The sequence below is a fragment of the Vidua chalybeata genome, chromosome 1, assembly GCF_026979565.1.
Source record: "Vidua chalybeata isolate OUT-0048 chromosome 1, bVidCha1 merged haplotype, whole genome shotgun sequence".
Taxonomy (NCBI): Eukaryota; Metazoa; Chordata; class Aves; order Passeriformes; family Viduidae; genus Vidua; species Vidua chalybeata.
This window is the reverse complement of record NC_071530.1, coordinates 27284560-27309582: the sequence shown is the minus strand read 5'-3', so window position 1 is coordinate 27309582 and position 25023 is coordinate 27284560. Positions and strand designations below refer to the sequence as shown.

Here is a 25023-nt window from a genome sequence, read left to right as displayed (position 1 = left end):
CATAGCCGTGACCCTAGCAGAGGGAAGGAGATATTTGTACCCAGGACTTGGTGAAAAAAGGCAAGACAAGAGAAAGAAACTTGTTCTGGCCAAACAATTAGGTTGAAATCTGGGGAAAGGTAGGATTTGACCCTGGTTTCCTCCAGGGTAATTTTCTGAGACCAAGTAAAGAACTCAAAGTTATAAAATGTCTCTACATGACAAGCATTAGGAATTAATTTGGTGAGGTATTTAATCTGCTAAGGGCCAGCCCATGGGAGGATTTGACAAGAAGCTGGACAGAATTTAGCAGGTATGGGTGAAAAGGACAGTGAGGTGACAGACTAGGAATAGTGTCTGAAGAAAATAAGGCTGGATAAGAAGCCAGAGAACGGGGAAGAAAGGAAAATTCATAACTTCTAGGGCTGGAATGCAATGAATTTTAGTCTGCTTATGCTTTTGTCTCATGAGACCACCAGAGAGAGCAGCAGTTTCCACCATCAGTGCAACACCCATGGCAGAAATACTATTTTATCATTTGACTTCTGTTTTAAACTAGAAAACTGGAAAGAAATACTACATCAAAATTTCATATTTTAGTTTTCAAAAGAAAGCCCTCAAACATTAGGAAATTAAGTTTCTCCGGTCCTTATGTGAATACATCAGAAGGAAGAATTTAATTGTGACAACATGACATTTTCTCCACAGAATCTGCCACTTATTTGTGAGACAGATATATCTCCTTTGGTGATTAAGTGGGCATTTTGTAGTAATGAATGGAATATCTGTGAAACAACTAACCTTTGTTGTCCTATTCTTCAGGGTTTAATTTTGCTCTGCTTTTGTTCAGCATCAGCAAAATATAAATAATGCTGACCTGCCACATCTTCAGTGTTCTGAAAATAATGCTGTGCTAGTGGGCGTCTGATAGTCATGACAGAAAGATCTTAGGAAAAATGCCAATTCTGTTTTAATAACACTTAATTATTATGTGGTAAACAAAACATTGGATCATGACTTGAACAAAGAGAATAAAACTAAAAATACCAAATAGCTCCCCATTAAGGAGTTTCCAATCTGTGAACTGAAGGAGGAAGGGACCCAGTGGAAAAATAATAAGCATGTGATTATGCAGTTAGAAAAAATGCATTATACAAGGGCACCTTTCATTTTGGCATTTACTCTTTGGTTTCTTGATATAGTTTTGGGGGATTAACTTCTGGATTAAGTATGTTAATCTTGCCCTAGGAATTATCAGAGGTTTGTTTCTGATTTTATTTAGACATCCTTTATTGGTACTGATACTATTTTATGAATAGTAAATTGCTACATTAGTGTTTTCCAGAGAAAAGATATTAAGCAGAAACTACATGAAATTTCTTGTTCTGGATGCCTCAGAATTGAGTTTTTTTTTCATTTAAAGAGAGGAAAAAGAAGAGTTACATAAGCTAGAAGCATCTTCTTTATTGTGGGAGGCTTCTAGAAAACCAGTAGTGAAAGGGAACCTTACTTTCAGGGTACAATTTTTGTGAGTAGATGTCAATCTACAATGAAATCGCTTAGACTTCTGTGACTTTGGGACATTATCTTAAATAACTTATTAACAGAGTAGAGAAGTTGTAATGTCCCTATACTTGCAGAGGTGTTCCTGGATTTTTTTGGTTTATTTGCGACAATGCTAATATATTTCCTTCCACAGAGTAGGTTTATAAGGCATAGTGGTGTTTACCTCTGATTGCTTTCCTCACAACTCCTTCTCTGAATCCGTACTCGTAGATGCTAAGAGAAAGAAAAAGTCAAAAGGATGGGTTAGTTTTAGTCTTCTTGGGAGAAAGACTATGAAAATGTTTCCAAAAGAGAAGATTAATTCACAGTCTGAGCTCCCTAAAGGCATGCTGTGCCTTCCACTCATAATAATGAGATTTCATTGCAAGATGGATAAAAAGGTGTTCTCCAAAGACTGCATTTTATCTGCCAGTAGTAGGACACAGACAAAAGCATCCATGAAATTAATTTAAAAACCATTACTCAGAAATGTGTAAACATGACAGTGGCAGTGATCTCTCTTACACCTCTTGGGTCCTATGTTTTAACTGTGATTGAATTGAGCTGTCAGATTATATAGAGGGTGACAACTCTTTACTAGCTGCAGCTGGATGAATAATGCAAAGAAAATGTTTGCAATCATCTTTTGCCATATAAAATAATTTTTCTTATTCTCTTAAACCCCCTTTTGAGTTACATGTGTCTTTGTGTGGCAAGAGTGACAATGTATATGAACGCACAGTTGTAAACTTGCAGCAAATTCACAGTATAGTAGTGAAATACTAGATAATTGACCAACTGAAAAATTCACTTAATATTCTGTCAGGTGCAGACCATTAATCATTCTCTTCATCTGTGAGGTAAGATTTTGCATTACAGAGAAGAATAACGTTACTCTGTTGGTGGCCAAATTCTAGGAAAATACCACATCGTTGAAGTACTTATGAACCCATGTATGATGCAACTTTTTGTAGTTTTTTAGCTTAAATATAGAAATTTATTAACCAAAGATAATGTTTATGCTGAAAATGAGAAGCTTGAAGTTAGTGAAAATCTTGTTTCTTGAAAAACCAGGCCATTTAAGGTAGCTGCTGAAAATATGCAGATTAGTACCTCAGTGCAGGGAATCATTGAAAGAATTGTGGTGAGCACTATCATTCTACTGACATTAGTGGAACTGTCACATTGTTTTCATGCTACTGCTTTTCTTGCCTATTATTTCCTTTTTATGCTTCTATTCCTAAATCTTATCCCTAAATGTTAATCTAGTGCAGATCAGCACATCAGAAATATCTTTTTTAATCAAACTGGTTTGAAGTCATTGACATTCCATTGCCTTTCCTGAACTTGTTCTCCAGGTTATTTTGACATTATTGGATGGGAGGGGGAAACGTGTAAAATAGCACTTACAATAAAATTCCTGTGAAAAGGCTTTTACCTGTGAAATACCTTTTGAAAGGTTACAACAGTCTATGTGTCCATATATGATCAAGTTAAAAATTTGCTGAGAATACTCAGCAGTGAAAAAGTAGTACAATAATTTTCTGTGATTAATAAAGCATGTCTTTTTTTTTAATAATCAAAAAACCATATTGCAATAAGTGCATGTTGCATTTTCAAATCCATGTATTTTAAATCCTACTGTTACCAATATTCAAATAACACCATCCCTATTTCTAAAGTCTGTGAAAAGATTTTTCTTCACTTTTAAACACAGTAGAGCTTCTTTAACATTTTAAAAACAAATAGAGGAAGTATTTTTAATCTTTTTTTCTGGAAGTCATATTTGTATATAAATTTGTCACTATAGGAATTGTGGCTTGATTGGGAAAATGCTCTGTTGATCTTGGAACTAGCTATATCTTTTTAAGGTGACTTGGTGCTTTTGACAAGTGTTTTTAGAAATACAGGGTGAATTTTCAAGTGATCTCATCCTCAAGGTACTCACTGTCCTCTTTTTTCCTTTTAGCTCTGTCAGCACTTTTCCCCTTCTTTCCCCATCCTGCTAAAATGGCCTATTGGTTTGACATATTGATCCCACTTGGTCCCATGACTAATATTGATTTTATTCTCAATGGGACCGTAGCCTGTCATCAAACTTATTTTTTCTTTCATATCAAGATGACATTTGATTGGCTTATTTGACACTAGAAGGTAACTCTGCTTGGTTATGATCAATACACTTGTATTCTCTGTTCCTTATCATTCTCAGTAAGACTACATTAGCAAATGAACCATGAAAAAAAATGCTTCAACTACCTGTCAAGCAGTAGGAAAATTTTACTCCTGTTGTTAGGCAGTTTTTGGGTACTCTGCTGGAGTCTTTATTAGAATTATTGAACTTCTATCCCTGTGGTACAAGTCTACTAAAGCATCAAGTTAAAAGACTAGGAGATTTTCAGCTAAAGGCATATCATGTTTCAGTTTTTGTTTACTTTGCTTATATGCATGAAGACACTTTCCAAAGTTGATCCAAATTAACTGCAAAAATAATTACTTAAACTATATTAAATGTGTCTGTGAATCCTCTTATTCAAAGTTAAAGTGGTCTTAATTCTATTTGTAAAGAATTTTCTCTTTCATTCTGAATAAGGATAGCCATACAAAATGCTAATACAGTTTAACTAATCTCCTTCAAAGTCCCAGTTTAATTAATTTGGATTATTTCTTCAATACCCCTGTTTAGGTCAGGCTTTTTCAGTGATACTGATTTAGTAGTTCATATACAGCCTATTTCATGCTGTCAGTGCTATCAGAAGTAGTGAAGAATCAAAGAAGTATCATCTGTAAAAAGAGTTTTCCATTAGTCTTTGATGCATATAATACGAAATATGCGCTCAGTAACTTACAGGGTTGTGTCAGAAATAAAAAGGCTGTGTTACTTTTTAAGCCATAGTTAGTGCTACAAGACACCCTCAGTGTGCCTTTGTGTGTGTAGTGAAGGAACTTGCCTCATCTATGTATCTATTTTTTTTTTCTTTTTTTTTTTTTTTTAACTGAGACCCTCGCTGGTAGCCAAGTGATTGCTGAATGCTTGTGGGAACTGATACTGTGGCTGCCATCGCTTAGAAACAGAGGGAGAACTGGAAAAATCTTTTTCAATACTTTCTGAGCAAACTCAAATTTTCAACCTGAATAAATCTAGCAAAATATCGTGAAAATTTAGAAAGGGCATAAGAGGTAAAATTTCAAAGTGGATACCACAAATTTTAAGATGGCAAAAAGGGAACAGTTGTTTTTCACTTTTCTCAATCTCATTGAGTAAAGAAGTCAAACACAAATAATTTTTCCCTTTCATGGGAAAAAGCATAGTGTTCCATTGGTTTTGATTTTGTTTTTTTGGGTTTTTGTTCCTCAGTTTTCTGTATATTTCTATTTTAGCATAGTTATGGGATATTATTTTTTCATACTGTTATTTAATCAGGCCAAATGTTACTGTGTTTTAAATAAAAATATATTATTTGGGTAAAGAAATACTATTTCTTTCCCTGGCTTTACTTGTGTCTGGCAAATTTAGACTCTGTCGACATGACTGTAATCCTGATAGATGATTCTAATATAAATGAAGGTACATATGTTATTACCAAACATGAGAATGGGATTACTGGAAGCAGTACTATTGTATCTAAAGGTGTTAGTTCATTATGTTTAACCATTATTTTTAAGTTAATGCTAAATAATATTCAAAGATGTTTTCCATCTGAAGCAATTATAGCAAGAAATATCCATCCTAAAAATATGTTCTTAATTTTTGTGTCAGAGTTTTCCCTTTATTTTTACCATTATTTCAAGGTATGGAGTGTTTTGGTTTTGGTTATTCCTGTAACTGTTTTGCATATAGTGCAGGATGTATTTATGCATTATTTACCTGATGTATTAAGGAATACTGACCTGACCTTTATCAGTGACTCACTTTTTTTTTTTGTTTGAAATTTGCATGATTGAAAATTTGGATGAATTTAAGGACAGAGAAGAAACCTTGTAATCAGAACTGTCTTAACCTCTGGCGCAGAATGACTTTCACATCTTTTCAGCTTTCCTATAAACCACTTGCAGTGTTACCTGCTTCTGCCTTTTTTCTGCAAAGCTGGTAATATGATGTGTTGTGGGAAAGGCTAGCACACACATGCTACCCTGTGAGCTGTAACTGAGCTCATTTACTGGTTTGGTTACAGAGAAGGAACTGAAGTGTTCAGGTACTATTTTTGAAATTATATTTCTGCATGAATCTGGGAGTTCTTGAAGCCAGTGTCATCCTACTCATCAGAATTATTTTCCCCATAAGGTGAATAAAGAAGAAATTTGCATATAGTCATTAACAAGAAGTTATTGCTTATAAAATGTGGTGTTTCATCTCATTAAGGAATAGAAAACAATAAAAAGATAATGATTTTTTTCTTGAGTGTGTTAACATGCTGTTATCTTTGATTGTAAAAACACTGGATATGGTGAGTTTCTAAGCTCCAGCTATTTTCCTTTTGTATACTATTACTTCCTGTCATTAGCAGTCATTTGTCACTGCAAATGTTTGCTTTAAAAAAGTCAAAATCGTATTTTAAAATTTAGTGTTTTATTTTAAAAGGTATATATATCTTCCAATATTTGCATAGGCAAAGGACAGCAGTCAGTGGCCTTTTCAGTAAGTCTCTGGTTTATCTGTGCAGGAAGGGTAAAAATGTAAATAAGATGATGGTACCTGTGCTTGTGCTCTCAAGTTTCTTGTTAAAAAAAAAAAAAAAAGAAAGAAAGAAATAGAAATATACATGTTTATGAGATTCACAATGGGTTTTTTGAATAAGTGGCCTAAGTGTCATGTTTACTATTTTTCTTTCAGTAAGGAATAGACTGCATGATACTACACTGAAAGCTAAACCATAGTAAATTTGCACACACAAACCATCAAATCAAACAGTTTACAATCCTGCAATGTTTACATATCATTAAACTATTAGACCAACTTTCTGTCATTTTTGCATAATGAACAGATGTGAGTAACCAGTGTATTTGTCTTCATTGAAATCAGTGCCATTTCTACTTAGGCTTCTTAGAAGAAAATTACTTCAAGAATATTAACCATCAACTAATTAAGATGCACTTAATTAAATGCAAATGCTACTTATCAAAAGCGATTGAGAGAAAGGCATGTGATTAGGGAATTAGCAACTGAATTAACACTTGGAGCTACCAGCTAGGCACCTAAGCATTAGAAATTAATATAAAAGCTTCACTTGATAGTAATAATACAAGGGAAAGAGATACAATCTTTTCACATTTAGTTTGTTGAAAAACTTAAGAGTCAACGAAGTAGGATATATTAAGGTCATAATCTGTAGTTTATGTTAGTTTATGTTTGATGATTAGAGAGGCTAAAAATTGTTCCAAATGTTGAAAATTTCTCAATATTTTTGGACAGCTAATTCAGGAACTGTAATGGAAAATAATTACTAAGATAATACACTGTTGCTGCTGTTTGGAAAGACACTGCCATTTTGCTAACATTAAAGGGTTTTTTTGAGTAGGTATGAATAAATACCATTAACATCATATGAAGGATAGTGGGATTAGTTAAACATTTAAAGTTTCCTATTATCTATCAAAATATGTGCTATTTGCTAGTATTGAACTGATTGAAGGGCAAAAATTGTTCTGTCAGTCAGATACTGCTGCACATGCTGGTTTTTTTTTCTTCCAAATACTTTTAAGATTGTTGAGCTAAACAAGATGGTAAATGATGAATTTCATGTAAATATTATAGTTTCTCCTTTCTGGGGCTTATTTGATTAGGTTTTCAGAGATTAACTTCTAAATTCTCCCTACTGAAAAATCTGGGTCAGTTTTTTGAAGCTGTGTATACATTTTAATTAGAGACACGTGCTCTAAGACAGTGTTCCTCAGAGAACTCCTTCTGTATAAGGAAAAACAAACAACAAAACAGAATTGCCAGAAAAAAAAGAAAAAAAAATCAGTCCTGAGTCCTTTTCTGATCATTTTAAAAGGAAAACATGACACTACTTCTGGAGCTTCTAGGTTTGGAAGGAAAACATAATTTGCTGTCAATGTTCATGCAAGCAGGCATGATTTTTCCTGTTGTGGTGAAGTTTGGTAATCAGTTAGTGATTTGAAAGAAATGCAGAAGTATTAGAAATTAAAATAATAATTTCAGTTTATCCTAATGATTGAATACTGTCTGCTCATTTGCAGATATAAGGTGTCCTGGCATGTGAAGATGTATGAGGTTTTGATAAGTTTGATAGCTTTTCTGTAATGTGAAGAATTTCCATTTTACATTAGACTAATTATCCAAGGTGTTGAGTGGGTTATTACTAAAGAAAATCTAGTATGGAATTTCACATTTGGATAAATTTCTACATTTTCCTACTTAGTGATTTTCTCGATTTTTTTTTAAATTGTCTCTAGAATCATTACATTTAAACTCATTAACACTGCTTCTATACTCTTACAGTGTAGTTGTGACATTCCTGTAACTTTGAGGCAGGTAGATTATGGACTGATGACTTTCTTGTGGAGAAGGATATGGTTTACTGACTGCAACTGTGGTTAAAGTTAATTTCAAGTGAAAACAGGACTGAGCACAGAGAACATATCTGGTTTTAGGAAGTTTTGAATATAGATAGGCATATTTTGTTCTTGATGGACAGAGTCCACACAGGATTTTTGGCTCTTCAGTCAGTCTGACACATTTTGAGATTGACAAAGTCAATGTAAGGACTTAAGGAGGAGGTATAAGGAATCAGTGTAAGGGTAAGGAGTCAGTGTAAGGATAGGTATAGGTCCTTACAAAGGAATGCATATAGGAAACTGCACAGGAGTTCAAGAGAAAGAACATTCTCAGCCATTTCAGCCTTTACAACTCATACTAGAGGCAGTTCAATACTTTCTTGTTGATTATTTTTCTATACAGGAAAGGAAGGAAACAGTCATTGGTAAACAGCACAGCTCACAGATTTTGCTATTGTGTGAAGTAATAATTGCATTTTTCTCCTGCAGGCTCCATGCTTAGAGGCATTACTGAAGGCAGTTAAATAATGACAAGGTCCCCTTCACCCACAATCATATTAAAATTTGAGCTCTGGAGTGCTTTTCCAAACATTTCAGCTGTCCAGCAGTTTTCCAATGGGTCATGTACAAGATACTGATACAAGAGACTTTTTTCTTTCAAGTTGAAGATATAATACTAAATTTGAACATATTGAAACAAACAATAAGTAATATGAAGTCTGCGGTTCAGTTTTAGCATTTGGGCTCAGTTGCTATCATTACTTCTTTTATGAACTTTAAAATGCAACTGTAAAATTTGTTTTACCACTGTGTGATATTCCTGTCCTTTACTGATTACACAGGCATGTTAAGAATAATGCTAGCTATTAAAGTTCAAAACACTCTCTTGATTTAATTCCACTTATTTTTATTTTATTGTCAAAATTTACTTAACTTATATCAAGTTATAGGTCACTCTTTCAGAAACAATACCTGATTTCCTCATTTAAAACTGAGACCAGACTCATTGACTTATTACACAGGGCTCCAGCAACAATTTTATTTTATGCTGATTTTTTTTTAAAGTTGCTCTCTATGCTTCATTAAATCTTGCAGTGATTTCACTGTTTGTTTTAAGGCTTAAAAAACATTTTGCTCTCTGTTAAGTGCTTGCCTTCCCATTTACTACAGGTCAGAATTTGACAGCAATTTTTTACTGTGCACTGGAGCATGCAACATGTTAAAAGATGCACAATAAGCAAGAGGGTTTCTTTGCTATGTCTCTCTAGTGATTCCAGCTCTAGGAATGCTTCCCATTGGAACTTAAAGCATTTTACAAGAAACTTAAATATCAGACACATTTTACAGATGAGTAGACAAAACCACAAAGGACTGACATGATTCAACTACATTAACCACAGAATGTGGTCTAGCTCAACCTTTAGCATCCAGACTAAATTTTCACAGATACAATACCTGCTTTGAGAATATAATAAAACAAGAATGGTGATATGAATACTGATATTTATTAATCACTTTCTTCTGAAAGCTATTCACAAGCTACCTCTCTGATCTGTAAAAATTTGCCTATTCTGTAGTTTGGGAATTTTTTTTCTTGGTTGGCTTGGTGTTTTTTAGTTGTTTTTGTTTGTTTGTTTTAAACCAACTAAATAGTTGTGTAGTTCAATAGTGGCTCTCATGTGGGCATACATGTCAGGAAGTCTTTGAGCCAAGAAATTGGCCAAAAGGAGATCTTAATGTAGTGACTTGCTTTGCTGATTATTCAGGTGGATCCAGCATAATTATTTGATAAAGAGACATGTATTCAAAAGGCTATTCCATCAGCACTTCTCGCTGATGTAAATCTGTAAAAAAAATTCCCAGGAAAAGTTTAAACAGTTTTTGACATTTTAAATTTTTGAAAGAAAACCCTCTTTTGCCTCCTGCCATTTTTATGTGCTGTCATTTCCTTAAGTGCTATTTGGATATTTTAGTCCAAAATGTGTGCCTCTAATGTGTGTTTCTAAGAGAGAAATATAATTCAACAACATAGACGTTGTTTGCAAATATGGAATATTGCTAGATTCCATTGCTAGATTTTAATGAACACGTCAACTGATAAGTGGTGAAGAGTTCCCTTGACATAAATGTCACATTCTGTTTTCATCTCTCTGCTTTTTATTTTTTTGTCATTCTGTTGTTTAAAGTATAAGTAACCCAGGGCAGACACCTTTCAGTAATTTTTTTTGGAGTTCTGTCTTGAATACGTATGCAACATAAATTTATACCCATAATGTTCAAATAAAATCATAGAATCATTGAATGGTTTGGGTTTGAGGGGACCTTAAAGATCATCTAGGTTCAGTGTCTCTGCCATGGGCAGGGACACCTTCCACTAAAACTGATTATTCACAGCTCCCTCTAACCTGGTCTTGAGCACTTTCAGGGATGGAGCATCCACTATGTGGATACAGACAACTTATCCAGTGTCTCTTCTTTGCAGTAAAGAATGTCTTCTTTAATCTTCTCTCTTTTAGTTTAAAGCCTTTCCCCCTCATCCTATAATGCTTTTTCTAAAAGCCCCTTTTCATCTTTCTTGTCAGCCTTTTTCAGGTACCAGAAGGCTGCTATAATGTCTCATTGGATTCTCTTCTCCAGGCTGAACAACTTCAATTTTTGGGATATTCAATATTGGGATTTTCAATATGGGAGACATATTCCAACCCTCTGCTCACCTTCATGGCCCTTCTCTGGACTTGCTTCAACACTCAAAGGCAAACATTTTCAAATGGGACTTTTTCTAAGTAGTCTTTATACTGGCATTGTTCCCAGCTTATGGTTGAGTGGTTCCTGGTGGTTGACTGCACTACGCCCTTTAAAGAGGAAGGCAAAAAAGGTTAGGTTATTCATAAAATCATTAATGAAATTTCAGAAACAATTTAGTATAAATAAAATATTTCCCTGAAGATAAGAAGTACCCATTATAAGACATTTTTTCCAACTACATTTCTGCTATTGAATTCATCAGATAAGAATTGGACACTTGACAAAAACGAAATGCCAATATGTAAGATAAATATCTCTAAAATGTTTTCTCTGTGAAAGCAAAGAAAAAATAGGGCCTTCGATTTTGGGAGAAAGTGAAGGCTTGGTTTCATTTGAGATATAAACTCAGACAAACTAAGTTAAAAATATTCATCATTGTGGCACCAAATTAAGCTTGAGTTTAGACTTAAAAGCCAGTAAGTGATAAATAAGTTCAATATAGTGTCATTTGTTTATACTGTGACACACTATTTTAATAGTAGCATTTCTTGCAAAGTGTGCATGTGTCATAGCAGTTTGCCTTATTAAGTCTTATCTAGCAAGGGAACAATTTGAGAGTAGGTTTCCCCCCCTTTTCTAGCATTTTTTCCTGTCTGTAAAAGAAGTTTACAGTCCTCTCCTCTATCTCTTGTCCTTGAACCCAAACAAATGCCCTTCTTAGGAAGCAGAACGGAATCCCTTCTGCACTGGTGTCAGGGTGTGATGACCTGCAATGTAACAGAGGGAGCAGTTGATGCAAAGACTGAGTCCAGTGAGGGAAGCAGAACTTGGCATGGGACAGCCATGAAGCCTTTGGCAGAGCTCAAATTTCTATTTTAATATGGGAAAATACAGCTGTTGAGACTGACTTGATCTCAAAGGTCTTTATAATTCAGATGAGTATGACTACTTCAGGCTATTTTAAAAACATGAGCTGCAGGATTTTTCCTGGTTTTCAGAACCAAGGAAGATTGATGTTTGTACTTCTGTTGTGCCTAAATATTCTGTATGACTAAAATATTTGGCACTGTTCAAAAGGATCTACTATTGAATGGATGGCCTTCATCTTTAACTCTTTCACAAAGAATTTGGCTAACACTTCTGAGTCTCATGATCTGATTTAGTACTAAAACACCTCCTGGTTTCAGGAACTCAGTTTAAGAGATTCTTATTTAAAAGACTGTAAACTTTGAATGACAAAAATGTAGTTAATGTAGTTTCTATTTTGATTAGTATTTGAATCAAATCATTATTATACATATATTGAGTAATAAAGTCTAATTTGAGACTTGGTTAAGCAGAGTTTTTACATCTTTAGCTTCATTTATAATGTGCTCAGTTCTTACTGAATTAGCTTTCAGAATCCATTGTGGTAGTTACTAACAGTAACTGATGCCTTTATGAGTCAATTACAGGGTATTTGATCAATATATCTAACAAATATTTAGTTGTATCGAAGATTTACATTCATTTGCAAATATTGATCAGACATTATTTTGTTGACATTGGCTATTAAAACAAAGGGGTTGACATGATGGGTCTTAGAAAGTGCATAATGTAGACAACTCCTGTTTTGTCCTGTCAAGATCATTTAAAATTCAAGAGTGTTTCAATAGATGAATCATAACAGAAGGTTTTATACCCTAATACAGCAAAGATTATATAGTACAAAAGGTATTGAGATGCTTTGAAGTGTTATTCTTTTTAGAAAATAATAAAAAAAAAAGCTTTATGTTTACAACTCAGCTGGCTCTTTCATGCCTTAATTTTATGTGGTTGTCAAGGCCTAAGAAGTCCAGTGTACTCTTAGATGCAACATTTTCAGTCTGTCATAACAGGCATTACGTTGTGCTAACAAGGCTAGAATTCTAAAAACTGGACTCAAATCTCTCTCTCCTTCATTTTTTTCCATCATTTACTCCAACATGAAGATGTATCATTATATTTACTGATATCAGAATATGTAGTCATTCATTCATTCCCCCTGAATAAATATTAACTTATTTGATCAAGAAATCATGTCACCTCACAAAACAATCCATGTGTCTGTTTGGACAGATCTCAGACACAGTGCACTCACGATTATCTGATTGAAAACAAAAGCAACCCTGCTACTTAAATACTACATGATATGTCATTAAGCAATTCACAACAGCCTGGATCTTATTATTATAATGAAATCTGTACCTCCAGAATACAAATGCATAGATCTTGTTATACTTCCATGACACAAAGAGTGATATGTTGCTGATTTGCTAACAAATGAAGATCTTTATAACCAAACAACACTCTGATTGTCGTTTACTACAGCTTTTCATATTTTGATGGATAGCTGCAATACAAAGGATGAATTGTGGATTATAAAACTGGCTAAGTTAGGATGTTTTTCCCCTTCTCCCACAAATCTGGATGAAAACTAGGTCATTTCTATACATGCATATCTATGTACACAGTTTTCCATAGGGATGTTATATATTCCGTTGATTTGGATTTTGTGTGGGATCAAGTATATATTACAAAACAAAAGCCTAAAGACCACCCAGGCTGGCATTCACTTCATGAGACTATTGAATCAACTCAGATTTCAGTATGCTCTTCTAGAATCCAGGCAGAGGAGACAAGTAATAAAAAAATCTATTTACCTTGTTTATACAGAAGAACAGAATCTAATTTATTTGTGTGCCCATCTGGACTAGATTGCTCATTTTTAAGTTAATTTAGCAAATGATAGACTGCTACTGGTCTTTTTTTTTTTTTTTTTTCCCAGGAGAAGAGGTTGACAGGCAGCTGTGCAGAGATGCCATCTACCCCATCCCGGTGGTGTGTGAGGCTCCATGCCCAAAGGACTGTGTGCTCAGCATGTGGTCTGCCTGGTCCTCCTGCTCGCACACCTGCTCCGGCAAAACCACAGAAGGGAAGCAGATGCGTGCCCGCTCCATCCTGGCCTATGCAGGTGAAGGTAAGGGCTCACACTCTCCTCTTGGATTGTCAATCCTCAACTGCCTTTGTAATGTCAAAGTAATTCCTTGATTGACAGAAACAAATTATTAGGTCACATTGTGGGTTTTTAAATATAGCAAAATTGTTTAAATGGTTATCCTACATTTACTCCTGGTACCTAAAGCTGTTTTAAAGGGAGTTTATTTTGCTCATTTCAGTTAATGTTAGAATATTTTTTTAGTGTGCCTAATGTTACTGTTTCTATTTCAGAGATACGATTTTCTTGGTTTCATTAAAATTAAACAAGACAAACAGCTCATCCGATTCAGATTAGCAACGCTAATTTATGTCCAATTTGGAAAGATATAAGTATCCTGAATGCTGAAATGATGAGAATTTTAATCGTTCAAATGTTAGCAAAAGGGTTTTGAAATTTCTTTGCTCTAATTGGTAACTTATGTTACCCCACTAACATTGTTATTCGTAGGAAAACTTTAGGTTTTGCCCTGCAAGTCTTCACTCGTGAATTGTTTCCATTTATTCAAGTGATCCTTGTGCAGTGTCTGCAGCATATGCAAAGAGAAGACATAGGTGGAATAGAAAGCAGAAGACAAAACAGGTTTTAGATACAGGTTCATGGCTATTCTTTGATGATTTTCCATGGTTCCTACAGCTCTTTTTGTTTTGGTTTTATGTATTTGGTGGGGTGAATGGGTTTTAGAGGAAATGTATTCTGTATATAACATTGGTTATATGGTTATGGTTATATTGGTTATATTGATTGTATTGTTCAAAAATGGCCATATCAAGTGTGCCAGGGTCCAGCTGATAAAATGCCTTGTGCAACACCAGGAGCCAGGAGACATAGCCACCAAAGAATTCTTGGAAGATGTTTACTCACATGTACTACTGACAGAAAAGTTAAATGCCTCAATATAAAAGGATTACATGCATGTGTTAGTTCTTCTTTTAAACTGTTAAGCATTTTATTACTTAAGATCAAATTCAGCTGAAGAGTGAAAGCTGCAGTATGGAAGCAGTGAAATGGAATAGCTGTACACTTTGCTGTTTGCAGACACAGCTAACATTCACATTCAAAGTGTACCGTGTATTTGGCAGAATTTGGGTGATTGTAAAAAAAAATATAGCAGAGCACTTTCAATCTTTTCTCTGGAAGGAATCTTTGCTAGAAATGTAAATGGCAATCAGAACTCTATTTTAGTAGGTGATGCAAATAATAAATTACTTTGATGGATCTAATGTAACAAAGTAGAAACACTTTTAAAAATTTTAAAAATTTGGGTTTGTGGTTTCCCTTTTTTTAATACAGTGTGTCAAACAGACTCATTTTGGGGGAAACACAGAGCTATATAATTAAAATAAGCATATATTAATGTGCTTCTTGCTTGTCCATGTAGGTCAAGACAATATATTTTCTATGTACTTTTGTAATTTTGCTGAAGACAGAAATTTAAATCCTGACAAGGATGCCATAGAAGTCAAAACCTAAATTACTGAAAAAATTAAAATAACCTAAATTACTGAAAAAAATCCACTTTCTTATGCTTAATCTTAAGAAGTACTCCTTATTCTGACTTTGATACTTACTACAACTTAGATTAATTTACAAGGCTGCAGATGCTTGCAGCAAAGCTGTTCAGCATCACCTGGATTTTGAGTATGTGAATTTTATTAATGTTTGTTGTGCAGTGATCAGAATCAGCACAGAGTGATCACAAAGACTGACAGATCTCATACCACAGAGGCTGTAGTGAAGAAATCCCTAAAATAAGGCTGAGAAAGCGAACTCATTACCTGGGTGTTGTAGTGCTTCAGCTTTGCTCAAACCCTGGCTTCTTTCCCACTATTTCAGATGAAGTTATTCTGTGCTTTTTTTAAGGATACAAGCTGGTAGGTCTACCCACCTTACCCAGGAGAGCACTCACATCTCAATCAGGTCTCTTCAATACAGTGCTCCTTTGCACTCCATACAAACTCCAGAGAATGAAAGGATATAAATAAATGAAAGAACCTTCCAAGGCTTAGGATATTTTTACAACTTTAGCTGGAAAGTACTTTTCCCCTTTTCTTGTATTATATTAAAAAATGTATCAGTTTAACTTTTTTTTACGCTTCAGTGGAATTAGAGTTATTGTCATCTTTCTCCTCATACTCCTATTATGTCTCAGTCATTTGTTATGTGACAAATAACTGAATGACTTTTCACCTCCAGAATTCCATGACTGAGATCAGCTGTGTTCCCAAAACATAAAATACTGGGTGCTGGGAGGTAATTTCTTTTTCTAGGAGCACAGAATGTATTAATGAATTTGAACATCTGATTCATCTTTTATATCAGTATTCCACTGATATAAAAGGAAGCTTCACCTGAACGTATTTTGGAAAACATGCAGTTCTCAGTTCTATTCAGAACTTAGAAAAAATGAACAGGACTGTAGATGGAAGCTCTGTAAGCATCATGTAAAACTAAAAATTCCAAGTCTCATAAATGTAAGACCAATAGTTCCATCTACACATTATAGCTGAGTTCTGAAAACAGCTGTGGGTTCTGCTCAGGTAAATAGTCACACAAGTTTTCTTTTGGATTTCTGAACCTTTTCTTGAGCTGTTGGTATGAGAGACAGACCAGGCTAAGTAAGCTATTGCATAGTAATTTCTGTATCCTATTGCCTTGAGTTTTTACTCAAAATACAATAGGACAAATATATTGTACATGAATATATACTATTCCTATTATATATCAGGACTGGATATTAATTAAAGAAAAAATATGCAAGACTGTTACAAATCCATTAATAAGGCTAAATTTGTATTCTAAAATGACATAAGGAGTCCAGGTGTGAGTCCTTGATCACATACATCCTCCTGCTAGTCATTCAGTGCACAAGCCTAGAAAGATCAAAGCATTGCAGGCATTACATAGGCAAAGAATACTGCAATCCATCAAAGTATCTGCTATATTTAATTCTCATTCATTTGGGTACTTAAACGTGAACACCCCCAGAAATTTTTGAGGATCTATAGACACATGGGAAATAGGTTTATTATCTGGCTCTCAGATGGCTTTTTATCAAGTATTGTCTGTGACTGTTCAGTTTCTCTCCTCTTTGAAATGAAAAATACTATATTCTGCCATTTTTCTTGTTAACATTGGCATATAACTGTCTGTAATAGAGCTATGTCATTTCCCACCTAAAATTTTTTTTTCTTTTTATTACCCATCTATCTCTGCTGCTGAATTGGTTTGAAGAAACCATCAAGTTAACATGACTGGCAACCAGGAAACAACCACAGTCTAATCAATTTTTTATAACTTAGAATAGGAATAACTCAGTAGTATTGTAATAATTCCTCAGTGTAAAGAATAGGTTCACAGAAAAACTATAAGCTGTATGTAAAATGCAACAAATATAAGCCATATGTAAATTACAGCAGTGACAAAGTTTTCTAATGAAGTCTGGGATACCAACTGCCCCTCCAACACCACACTGATTTCTGCTTGAGCCAGGAGCTGACCTCAGCTGTATGTCCTCTCATCATCATTTCCTCATTCCAAACAAGGCCCTTTTCATGTGGTCAAACCACATGCTGCAGAGCCTCAAGCACGGTGTGGTCATGCACATCTGGGATGGGCTTATTTACTTGCATTCAGTGGAGAGAAAGGAGTCTCTTCACAAGAGATAAAGACTTACTGTGCTTTGTGAGATGACTCTATGTGGAAATGAATGTCACAATAACCATTTTTTGATATTTTTTCTGAGATCATTGTACTCAGCTTGAAGGTTTGAAAGGCAAAGTGATTTATAAATTTGCCTGTCTGTGAGACTGCCTATAGTGCTCATTTGTGTCACTGTCAAATATATCTTCATGGTACAGTAAGAAACTCAGAAAAGTCACTGTCTCAAAATATGAAATGACAGCAAAGGACATAGTGATGTTACCTGACACCTCATACAGTTGTTCTGCATAAATTTAGTAATGTATCATATACAGCTCAGCCTATCTCTTAAAGGTAGGGTGTGTCTACTTTTGGTTTATATTCTGTTTAATATTTCTGTTCTTCTTTTTATTCCCTGCTTACAATAAATCTTATATAATGGATAGTGTGCACTAGGACTGTTTCACTTTACTGCTGGACCTGAGACTAAAAAGTACTGAATGAATCTTAGTTTTTCAGTAAATAATAAATATGTAGATTGATTCTGTTTTGATTATAAGCATAGACACTGCCATAGACTGGCAAATTGGTGCAATACAGCATAACACTAATGTTATGGATACATCCTAAGTTTTATCAGTCAAATCAGTTTTGGAAAAGTAAGGATTTAACACCCCACCTCCCAAAAAAACCCCAAACCAAAACCAAAAAACCAAAAGTCAAATGCAAAGAGGAAAATAAGATGGCTTAAAAGCTTAATTTATTAAAATGAGAGGGAAGGGATTTTTTTTTTTATTATTATTCTCTTAGGGCAGAGATGCATATGTGCAGCAGTGCTTTGCTGAGTGTTACGCATTCATAGATCAGTAAAGTGTAATGCCAGAAGGACTATTTGGCATGACCTTATAGCACAGTTAGATAGTATAGACTATCAGTTGTGCATCTCATCAGATATTCTGTTTGACAGGGACCAACAACTCTTCCCATCTCTCTGCAACACTGATTTATTGAATATGTAAGAAATAGCTGGATCAAATGAGTTTCTTATCAATATTTAACATATTATTGTTGATATGATTAAAAATTTTATTCCTGTTAAATTCCAGTACAGTTTGACTTCATAGCTGCAAACAAGAAGTTATGCTTAGGGTTTTTTAATGTTTTTACTCTTCCTACACTTATTGTTTTTAATTTTTGTATTTTTCTGACTTGAAATAGCAGTGCTTGGTAATTAAATCTGAAAGCACAGAATTGAGTATTTATTTCAGCAGCAAATTCCTCATTCACAAAAGAATAAGTTTTGGAGAACATGAGGTTTTTAATGAAACAGGAATAAAAAAAACCCACTTAGTTTTGGAACTGCACAACCTGAATTTTCAGGCAAAACTTACTAAGTAACCTGACACCTGTGTGAGAAAGGTGAGCCAGGGCAGGGTATGTTACGGTGCTTATTTGCTCAGGAGCCCGTCAACTCAGATTGCTGAGTGTAGTGAGGGGTCAGGGGTTCATACTCTATCCTGGAAAAGACTTGAGGACAGACCTCAAATTAACCATGAGTCCACTTTGCATCCTGACCTGTTGTGTATTTCAGACAGGTCTGTTCTCAGGGTCCGAGTGTCGAGGTGACCCCGAGAGTGTAAAAGTCCTTGTTTCCCAGCTCACGCAGCCAAAGAAGTCTGAATGTGTAGGGTCGGCTTCTCAAGGTTGTTTATTTTCTCTTATTTATAACATTCTTTCTCTGACCTGCTGAGCTCTGTCTAGCAAGTCAGCCATGGCATTCTGTCTGCCCTCTAGGGCAGTGTTTATATTTTATACTAAAAACTATGTGTACTATATACATTTACAATAATGTGCCAATATCTATCATTGATGTTAGACAGTGTATCTCTACCTTAAACCAATAGAAAAGTGTCACCATCACACCAAGACATGGAGGACAACAAGACGTAGAAGAAGGTCAGGACACACCCAAATCCCTCCATCTTGTCCCCTCGAACCCCATTCTAAAAAGCCTCAAAATTCTACTTTTTCACCCTGTGTTAATTCAACTATCACACTACTCAAACCCTTGCGACTTGTATGTAATTCCTCATACAAAGTTGGCAGCTTTTTCCATGGGCTAAAATCAAAGCCACAGGTGTTTTTGACTTCATGCCAAGGTCTCCGAGCCCCCTGCCAGGGTCTTGAGACAGCCAGGGCAGCCAGAGGGATGTTTGGTTTGTGAAACTGATATAAACCAGGGGAGGAAGCATCAGTGTTTGCAGAACAGGAGCAGTCTTGGTTCTGACTGTGTCTGTCTTCAGGAAGTGCAGCTGCCTTGAGAAGTGCCTACCTCTTGCCTACAGCAAAGAAATGAGTAACACCCATTTCACTTTCTAGAATACAAGAGGCACTTCAGTCACATCTGTTTTCTCAAACTTTAAGATTATTCCAGCTGTTTTGAAATGCATTTATAAAACTTTATGCATTTGCAAAAAGAAGTGATATTAAAATTATTAATTAAAATTATCTTAAATGCTTTAAATAAATGTTTAACTTTTTGAAATTTGAAAGTTGTCGAGTCTACAAAAAATATTTATTAAAAAAATACACAAAAAAATTTATAAAACCCAATCATTGAATATCCTAGAGCAAGGTGTCTTACCCATTAGCAGCTCCAACCCAGGCAGAAAAGCAATCTACGTGTATGACAATTCTGTCAGCTATTTTATGAGCAATATGCAAGTCCCTCTGCAAAGCTAGTCTTTCCCGTCCAAGTCTACTTTGCTTAAAAATCCAAACCCAAAACTAAATGCTTCAGCCCCAACTGGTTTTTGTATCCTTGAAATTATTGTATTTAGTACTGCCAAAGAGTTATTTACTGTCATCTGATCGTTTATTATTAAAGGATGTGTTTATTATTGTAGGTCCTTTTTTCCTATATTCTAATGAATTCAAATGTCTATTTTATTTTTTTTTCTGTGATAGTCATTAACTTTTATGTTCCTGTCAAACCTGTCCTCTACTGGGGATATGCTCATAAAGTTGTTACCCCTACACAGATGTTGTAAAGGGCATCTCTATCTGCAGCTTTCCAACCTCTTCTGCATTTTCTGTACCTATTTAAATTGGAGGAATCTCAAGAGACTGCTGTTTTCCTGGACCGAATGGCACATTGATTTTTATTTTACTAGTATTATTTCCATATTTTGTTCAGTTTTAGCATGTTTTTTAACTCCTGGTTTAATCTGAACAGAACTGGATTCCCACTGAGCTGCAGACATTCATGCCCCAATGTTTTTCATTTACAAGTCAATGTCAATCTCTTTTTTCCCTGAATATATATTCTTGCATAGCTGTCGAAACTGAGCCCAAATTGTCACTTTATTCTCAAATGTCTTAGGAACTGGTGCCTGTGGCGTTCAAGTCTGGCAAAATATTTTTTTCCACACACGCACCCTTTAATTTTTGAATTTCATGAAATATTTCCCTTGTGTTTTTTCTTGAGCTAACATCAGATGGAAATACTTAATTTATTAATCTCTTAAATTTTCCTTATTTAACCCTTTTAATGGAGGAACATGTCTAGACTCCCCACACATGGATCAATTTTCTCTTCCATGGCAAATAATTTGTGATTTCATTATTTGTTTCCTCTTCAAAATACACTCACTTTCCTAATTTACTTGCTTATATTCCTATCATCTGGTGTTACTGATTTTTTTTTTCTTGACGGATGATGATTAGATAACTTTATGAAACTTATTACACAATCATAATTTTATTTTAACATTTTTTTAATTTCCTTTTTTAAGAAAACACATCTGGCATTTTGTTTTTATGCTCTGCACATTGACATATATTTTAAGCAATTCTGATAGACTTAAATTGCATCCATTTTGAACCAAAAAAAAACATTTCAAGTTATTTAATTAGATTCACATACCTGTAGGTTTTTCTAATCCCCCTTTACAAAATTTAAGATTAGCTAGTCTGTGACATGACATCTCAACTAATATGATCTATCCTGTTTCTTGCTTAAATCAATATTTTTAGAAAAAAAACCAGAATTAAAAAATATTCCTAGAGATAAAAATCAAGAATTATGATTTTATCTTGTGTTTTCATTAGAATGAACCTTTTCTCATGTTTGCTGCAGATTTAGACCATGCAGAACAACTTGGGGTATAAAGTATTTTTATACTGGTAACTTGACCTTCTTGTGTTGGAGTATTTGAAGCATCCATTGTTTCTTTGATTACATTTACTTTTTTTGTTTAATTTCAACAAGGAGTGCTTAAAACCCCTTCCCTCCCTCATATCTGTAGAGCAGACATTCAACCTGAAGTTCAATGCTGGGGTATAAATAATACACTCTACAACATGCATTTGGTGGGAGCATACATTTTAGAGAAAAGTCGTATGGATCATCAGCATTAACTAAGAAAAAGCTCCTCTTTCGCTTATCTTTCTTACTTTTCTTGTCTTTTAGGAGAGGCTAAAATGTTGCTTAGATTTTTTGCTGCCTTTACATCAGTTGGAGACAGGAGTCCCATTGTTAATTTAGGCCAGAATCTTACACCTAGACTCTGTGTGTCTAGTAACAGCAGATATTTAGCGGGCATGATGTCTACTCACAGGGCTGGACATCGAATAGCCTGTGATCAACTCTGGTAGGAAAGACCACTTCATTTCTCCTGGAGGAGTGGGAGGCCAAAGAAGGTTTGAAGTGCTTGAATATAATGAACTGAACATACTATCAAAGAAACTAAACACAAAAAAGAGCATTATCTGAGCTTTTCTTCATAATCATTGACACTTGATTGCATTTTAATCTTAACCTGCAATAGGCTTTGTTATCTGAATCTGGACCTGGAATTGCCAGCTGTGCCATCCTCTTTGGTTTACATAATATGGATAAGCATCCACTGGGAGCTAGGACAAGAGCTCCAAAAATCTTTTCAATTCATCTGTCAATTAGACATAAACAGTGGTCTTTACACATGTATAATTAGAATAATTAACCATTTCTTCTGTCTACAGCCTTCATACATCCTTATGTGATCTCTTGCAGTCTCTTCTAGAGAACCCTGAAATAATAAGGCTAGATCACTCCAAGCACATTAGTGTTATGGAAGTTATGATTATTTTGTTATCCTTTTGGTACAGACTTACATACTGTCCATGAACAGTCTGTTCTGTGAGGCTTGTTGACCAAAATTTGTCAAAGTCAATATTGGGCATATGAAGAGAAGGAAAAAATAAACAGTATTTCTATCATGTAATCAAACTGATAATATATAACTAAGAAAATTCCAGAGTGGGTTTGTGGCATGTGTTATTTTAAATACAGATTGTATCTCCTTCCAGTGAAGGATCTTTTGCCCTCTTTTATTGTTCCAGGAGGAATACAGTGCCCGAACAGTAGTGCCCTCCAGGAAACACGCAGCTGTAATGAGCACTCTTGCACTGTGTATCATTGGCAGACTGGCCCATGGGGACAGTGCATAGAGGACACGTCTGTCTCTGCTTTCAACTCCTCTACCAGCTGGAACGGGGAGGCCACCTGTTCCGTGGGGATGCAGACAAGAAAGGTCATCTGTGTGAGAGTCAACGTGGGACAAGTAGGCCCAAAAAAGTAAAGATCTTGAAAAGTATCTTCATAATGTAATTATGTTTGTATTTTACTGCTTTATATTTTTATCACCAATGACTGCTTGCAAAGGCAAAAAGACCCTGTTCTGTGTGTTCTCATGAGGGGACATTTCATCTTCTGTAAATACAAAACTGGCACAACAGCAAGGCTAGATAATACCTTTTTCAGTATGGATTTTAATGGGTGATATTTACGGTGGTGGTTCTGCTGACAGCTGAATAAATCCAGTTGGCTCCTTACCACCATCAGGTTGAGTCACAATAAAATTCTTGGAGTATGTGTGTACAATGCAGAGCAGCACCATTTCCGAGATCCTTGTGTTGCCTCCAAACAAGCAACGCACTGTATGGATTAGTGCAGTTCCACTCAAAAATAGTGATATTAATCTAAATACACTAAAGCCCTTCTCAGAACCAGACCAAGGAGCTGTAGCATAGTGGAAAATGGCATGACATTAATTTGAAGCATTAGTTTGAACATTAGTTTGACAAACTTTGTGATGTTTTTCCCCATTTATGTGTTTTTTTAAGTTATTCCTTTGGCCCAATTATTTGGTTTTACAGTTTAATGTGTTACCAGGGTTAAATACAGATTAGCTGCTAGTAAAATGTATTTGAGGTAGGTATTTGTAGGTATTTGCAGTCTGTAAATATGTCCCACTCAAAACAGATTCAAAACTCATAAGAACTGGTAGCAGAGGTTATTTGGAAAGTTCATGAGGCAGCTATTTTCATACAAAATATTTACTTGATGCCTGCTATTTGCTGTTTTATTCTGCTGTAGATTTAAGCCTAATTTACTTTAAATGGAAATGTGGGGAGTAATGTCTGCACATTCAGTAATCTAAATTGTTGTGTATCTGTATTAATTTGCTGTTCTTTTTAGTCATCATAGAATTATCTTTTGTTTGGTACATTTACATAAAAAACCCCACAAACCTCTGATGATTTATCATCCTTTTAAAATCTACTGTAAATGCCTCTACCTTTGATTTGATATTAAATTCTGGGAGGAGGACTGTTTTATTCTTTCATAAATGAATCATGTGAAGTGAAAAGAGGTCTTGTTTGTACTTTCAAATTGTCACATCAAAATCACTGAATCATTTTTAAACATTTAACATGAAAATGTAAATAGGAACCTTGTTTTAAACTCCCCTTAATAAAAAGGATTACTGTGGTATGATACAATCAATATTATTGGCCTTATCTGCCTCACAAGTTACAGACTCCAACATGTATCTTTTCTGTTTAATTTGACCTTGAGTAAGGACTGAAAAAAAATCAATACTTTGCTTTAAGCCATATATAGTAAATACAAACAATATAAAGCATAGAAATGGTGTTCTAATTGAACTAATTGCCTTGCCTAAGTATCTGAAGAGCAATTGTAGTGTTTAGCACCCCTGAAAGATGAAGCTGTCTGTGAAATGGTGAATGTGTATATTTCAGACTGTTTTGTATACTTATAATTTCTCCTGGTTTTAAAGGGAAAAGCCAATGCAAGAAAAGCCATTAGCAAGCCAACGTTCAATGCTTTTCAGAAACATTTTTTAATTTTAATCTTAAAGAAAATTTCTGACAACATCATCAATATATGTGATTGGAAGCAGAGTTTTTTTAAAAATGCATCTGATCATATCTAAATACACCCTTGCATATAGAATCTGATTTTATGGATCACACAGAAGTACAAGGCACAAGTTGACTTAAAATTGTAGAGAGAACTTACAGAGGGGCGATGGAGATTTGTGTTGCTATAGGTGTATTATTTCATGGTTTTACACATTGGTGGGAGGGGAAAAAAGAGAAAGGATGGAGATTCCATTTTAAGAGGGCACCAAGGAATTGGTGCTCATTCATGGTAATTGATCATATACTGAGAAGAATATGTGAATTGACAGGAAAATGCAGGGACAACTGATGGAAAGTGTGCACTATTG

At 34.8% G+C, this 25023-nt stretch overlaps 1 protein-coding gene across 1 annotated transcript in view; it reads left to right on the top strand.

Moving 5' to 3' along the window:
* Positions 1 to 25023, top strand: part of THSD7A (thrombospondin type 1 domain containing 7A) — a 145725-nt gene that overhangs the window by 60328 nt on the left and 60374 nt on the right. The window contains exons 8-9 of the mRNA XM_053932746.1: positions 13595 to 13786; positions 22829 to 23063. Of these exons, the coding sequence (XP_053788721.1) occupies positions 13595 to 13786; positions 22829 to 23063 (427 nt within the window). The remainder of the gene's footprint in view (positions 1 to 13594; positions 13787 to 22828; positions 23064 to 25023) is intronic.